At 38.9% G+C, this 5694-nt stretch overlaps 1 protein-coding gene across 1 annotated transcript; it reads left to right on the forward strand.

The window, feature by feature from the left end:
• The first annotated feature begins 4514 nt into the window (after positions 1 to 4514).
• On the forward strand, positions 4515 to 5433 carry LOC126726923 (uncharacterized). Its single transcript, XM_050432340.1, has 2 exons — positions 4515 to 4863; positions 5142 to 5433. Exons 1-2 carry the CDS (start codon positions 4515 to 4517, stop codon positions 5177 to 5179), a joined length of 387 nt encoding a protein of 128 aa, XP_050288297.1. The 3' UTR covers positions 5180 to 5433.
• The last annotated feature ends 261 nt before the right edge of the window (positions 5434 to 5694 follow it).

A 5694-nucleotide genomic window follows, 5' to 3' on the forward strand; every position in this document is an offset into this window, starting at 1 on the left:
GTCGTATTTTAATATATTTATGGTAAAAACATGTACCAAAAGTTCCAAAACACCTATATAAAAAAAATAAAAATAAAAAGTAATTTAAAAAAAAATAAATAAATAAAGGAAGGAGAAAAAGAACTTGAGCGAGTTTAAGGCAAGGCTATGAGTCGAAATATGCCCCAAGATTTTCAAAGCAAGCCAATGACCATCATGTGATTGAGCCGAAGTATGCCCTAAGATACGACCAGCGTCAAAAAGAGCCAATGGCTAATGGCTCTAGCTACTATACTTCTAGTTTATTCAAATTTTGTCTTTTGTAATAAGTCAAAAATGTAAGTTTGTTGAGAAAGAAAAACTTTTAATATTAAAAAAAATTATGCTTACAATAAATTTTAAGTAACAAGTTATTATTGGCTATTATTGGTGAGGAAAAATAATTTTAGTGGTAGGTTCAAATTATAATTATTAATAACTTACAATAAAATATTTGTTGTAAAAAAAATATTATAAAAATATTATTGACATAACACTTAATATTTAATATTATTACCATATCTAAAAATAAAGATATTGAAAAAAAAAAGTATTACACCCACAATATTTTTCACAATATTTTCATAATAAATCTTAGGTGGTAAATTGTTATTCTAAATTAAACTTATCAATGAAATTACTTTTTTGATCACCAATAACAACCCGTAACAACTTATTACTTATGATTTATAATAAAAATATTGTAAATATAGCATTTCTCTTATAAAAGATATTAAAATATCTTATTGTCGTCACAATATTTTTACAACGGCAGGTGTCAATTCTTTTTTTAAATGCTTTAGAAAATAGAAAATGTATACTTTCACAGCTTTATCTGCTCTTATGGTACGTGAATTTGCTCCTTCAGTTTCGAAACGAATTCGTTCCAACGGTGTCTTGCAGATCACTTGACAAGGTCTCTACCATTAATAGAAAAAGTAAGTGTGCAATTCAGATCAAGTATATGACTTATAAGCTCAAACAAATTAACCAAAGTTTCACTATCCACTACTATAGATCCACACTCCACAGGAGAAAAAAAAAAGAAAAAAAAAAAAAGGAACTTACTGCTTCTCCTGTGTCACTGCGGCTGACATTGTCTAGAGCAACAGACCCTTTCTCAGATTCATCACCTTTTCGGGCACGGGCCTGTGTTGGGGAGAGTGTGTTAGCTATGCTTTGAGAGCATAGATCTTGTTCAAGACCAGGGATTCCCTTCTCTAAATCTGTATCTAGAGCTTCTGCAATTTCTTGGATGCTTCCAAACTTCTGCATTGAATCCAAGTCCTCCTCGACCATCAAGGCAATGTTTGCTTGTTGCAGTTTTGCATCACCAATACAGTTGATGGAGATTTTCACAGCCTGCAAAATATCAATTAGATTATATATTAGTATTCTTGCTATTCTTTAATGTTTTGTTTGAGATAGAGAGAGAGAGAGGTGTTGGGTTACACATGTGAGTGAAGTCCTACATTGAATAAATATGAGAAGAATGAGTGGTTAATGTAATATAATTGAGCACATACCCATTGGGCTTAGGCTTTTTGGGTTAAAGCGTGTCTCTATATGTTATATTAATTATTCAAGAAAGCTCCCTAAGGTTTTTATCTCCCCAACAAGTGGTATCAGAGCCCATGGTGGTGTGCAGCGAAGGTGGTGAGGTGTTCATGGTCCCTACCCAACAGGGACAGAGAAAGCCTAGATGGCCTACACACAAAGATCCTGGAGAAGAAAAAAGAAAAAAAAGTCCAACAAAGGAATATTGCTAATGGTGCTAAATAATGGTGTGGTGCGAGGTTCCTATGGACATGGACGTACGGGGTTCCCATGGATGTGCGTGCGGGTTGACACGTGGTTCCCATGGATGGCGTACGAGACACCCATGGATGACGCGCTGATAAAGTGAAAAGCCCATTAGGCAAGGGGGGTGAGTAGGACTTATTCATGGCCCACAAAGAGGTCTTGAAACCCATAAAGAGGCAAACTCACACATGAGGGGGAGATTTGTTGGGTTACACATGTGAGTGAAGTCCCACATTGAATAAATATGAGAAGAATGAGTGGTTAATGTAATATAATTGAGCACATACCCATTGGGCTTAGGCTTAGGCTTTTTGGGTTAAAGCGTGTCTCTATATATTATATTAATTATTCAAGGAAGCTCCCTAAGGTGTTTATCTCCCCAACAAGAGAAGTGGAGAATATAGGTAAACCGGTAAAGGTGATATCTATCCATATCTTCCTCTATTCAAACCTTCGCTAATTTTTGAACTCAGTTGACTTGAAGGCAGACACAAGCATTAAGAAAGTATATTCCGGTTATCTTTTCCTATATTCTCCTCTCCTTTCTCCATGTCCTCCATCAAAACATGGTTAAAATCTTGAACTTAGTTCATGACTCGAAGGCATACTTCATCATCTCGTCTCTTCAAGATAACTAAAGCTCATGATCATTCATCTACAAGTAGGGGAAAAGATAGCAGCGGTGTTTTTTTCTTACCTAATTTCGTAACTTGTCGAAGCAATCAACTATGAGGGCTGGAAAAAAAAAAGTATAAACCCAAGCTAGCTTAAACAAACCAAAGTTTTACAATCAATCATATAGAAAAATAAAGAGATCAAATTTATTTTACGATTTTTTTTTCTTTTCTTTTCAATTTGATAATATGTAATGATTTTTATCAAAATTATAAGATGAATCTATTTTATTTTTTTTAAAATGCTTTAGAAAATAGAAAACGTATACTTTCACAGTTTTATCTGCTCTTATAGACTAGTACGTGAATTTGCTCCTTCAGTTTCAAAAAGATTTCGTACCAACGGTCTCTACCATTACCAAGATTGACCTAAAAGAAATACGAACTCTATCTTTAAGGCCTTTTAATTTTCAAACAGACAAAGTAAGCATGTAATTCAGATCAAGTATATGACTTGTAAGCTCAAAAAAATTAACCAAAGTTTCACTATCTACTACTATAGATCCTGTTAGTGTATAGCTTAGACTAGTTTAGCCCATTGGGCTTAGCCCAGTATACTGTACTTGTAGTTTACTCCTTTTACTTGTACTGCACACATATCTAGCCTATATAAGGCTCTCTATTGTACATTATTATATATACATCAATATACAAACAATTCAGTTTTTCTCACACTTTATATTCTTAACATGGTATCAGAGCCATTCCTCTGACTTTCTGGTTCCTGTGGACATCTCCGGCGTTCTTCCGCTGCCCTCGCCTTCATCCAGTAGCCACTGACAGAAGCGAGTCACCGCCGTCACGCCCACAGTCCCAGCAACTCTCGGATCTCATTGTTCTGCTCATCCAACTGTCAAAGCAAAGGCATTGAGTGACAGAACAGACAATCCCGAGCAAAACCCAACCAAGAACGGCCAGAAAACACTTCACACGCGCCGCCACGCGCCTCCCGAAGTTTCTGCCTCAACGAACACGCGCTACACGCGCCGCCACTCTCACTCACACGCTCCCACGCGCCACACCAGCTGTCTCCCACGCGCCACACGCGCCGCACGCGCCCCACGCGCCAGCTGCCATTCGCGAACTGCCACGTCAGCCCTAGTGTGACGTCATACTGCCACGTCCGCACACGTCAGCCGTTGACTTGACCAGCTCTGACCGTTGACTTCTACCGTTGACTTTGACCGTTGACTTTGACCGTTGACCAAGTCAAAAATTTTCAACCGGACCTGTCTTGCTCAGTTTTTCGCGTAGATTCTGATTTTGGGCTCCGTTTCTGCATTTGAGGTATCTAAATCTCACTTTTTGGTCATTTTCTTCATTATGGCTCAACAAAGTGAACGAGATATCATACGTCCTATCACCATCATGTTGGATGGTCCTACTAGCTATCATGCATGGTCTCAGAATATGACCGTCTTTCTCAAGGGTCGTAAACTGTGGAGATATGTGACTGGTTCAATTCCTAAGCCAGTACCAGACCCTAAGTCCAAAGCCACAGCTGCTGAAGAGTCTTCCAAGACTGCTGTTACAACAGACGATTATGAAGAACGTCTAGAGGAATGGGAGAGTATTCAGAGTAAGATCTTATCTTGGTTTATCAATACCTCTATTCCCTCCATTCATAATCTTCTTCCTCGTCTTGAAACTGCTGAGACTGCTTGGAAATTTTTGGCCGATCGTTATAACTGCACTAATGATTCAAGTTTGGAGTTTCACATTGAATCAAAGCTTTATCAAATGCGCCAAGAGACAGGTCATTCTATTTCTGATTTTTATTCTCAGACTTCTACTATGTGGGAACAACTCTCTGCTGCAGATCCTCCACTGGTGTGTTCTAAGGACATTAAGCTCTTTGTCAAATATCGGGATTGCCGTAGATTTATGCACTTCATGATGGGTTTACGTGAGGATTTTGAGCCTACTAGGGCTTCTCTACTTAGCCGGTCTCCTACTCCTTCTCTTGATGCTGCAGTAAAGGAGCTCATTTCTGAGGAGAATCGTCGGCCTATTTATCACATGACATCATCTGATCATGTATTGGCTACACCCTCACCACAGCCTCCCATTGTTGCATTCACTGCTCCTCCGCGAATAAACTCCGGGCGTCCCACCTCTCAGTCTTCCAAAGGTACTCACTGCAAGTTTTGCCGTGCCAGAGGCCATGACATCTCTGTTTGTCGTAAGCTACAGAAATTTGTGCAAGAGCAGAATAAAGCTTCTCTTCCTCAGGCAGCTGCTGTATGTCCTTCAGATCCATCGGTTCCTACAGGTCCATCTTTGGCTTCCTCACTTACTACGGCTGATATTGAGGCAGTTGTTCAACAGGTTTTATCCCGCACTTCCACTGCCCTTTCTGTCACCTCAGGTAAACAACCTTGGTTTTTTGATACTGCATGTTGTAACCATATGACTCCTGATGAATCCCAATTTTCTGATAAGGCACCCTTAGAACATCCAATCACCATTTACACTGCTGATGGAACTCCTATGCCTGTTAGTCATAAAGGAACAATCTCTTCTCCTTGTTTATCCCTTAGTGACACTTTTCATATTCCAAAGTTATCCCTCAATTTGCTTTCTGTTGGTCAACTTTGCGAATTAGGCGTAGATCTTCTATTTACTAATCATGGTGTGGATGTGCAGGATCCCCGGACGGGTCAAGTGCTTGGGACAGGCCGTAAGGTTGGTCGCATGTTTGAGGTTCATGACTTGAAGATTCCTTCACAAGTTGTTTCTGCAGCTGCTACCACTGCCACCTCCTCACCTGATCTATGGCATGCTCGTCTTGGTCATCCATCCTTATCTCGTCTTCAATTATTGGCTTCTCAAGGTCATTTAGGTTCAGTTCAGTTTCAAAAATTTGATTGTACTTCCTGTCATTTTGGCAAACAAACAAAACTGCCCTTTAATAAAAGTGACTCTTTTTCATCTGCCCCTTTTGATCTTATACATTCTGATATTTGGGGTCCTGCACCTGTTCCCACTGAGGGGGGATCTAAATATTTTGTCATATTTGTGGATGATTTTTCTCGGTATACTTGGATTTATCTGCTTCACCATAGGTCTGAACTTGTGTCTATTTACCAAACATTTCATAAAATGATTGAAACACAGTTCAATCGCACTGTTAAAGTCTTTCGATCAGATAATGCTCAAGAATATAATGATAAATCTTTTCTATCCTTTTTAGACAGAC

The sequence above is a fragment of the Quercus robur genome, chromosome 5 (assembly GCF_932294415.1).
Source record: "Quercus robur chromosome 5, dhQueRobu3.1, whole genome shotgun sequence".
Lineage (NCBI taxonomy): Eukaryota > Viridiplantae > Streptophyta > Magnoliopsida > Fagales > Fagaceae > Quercus > Quercus robur.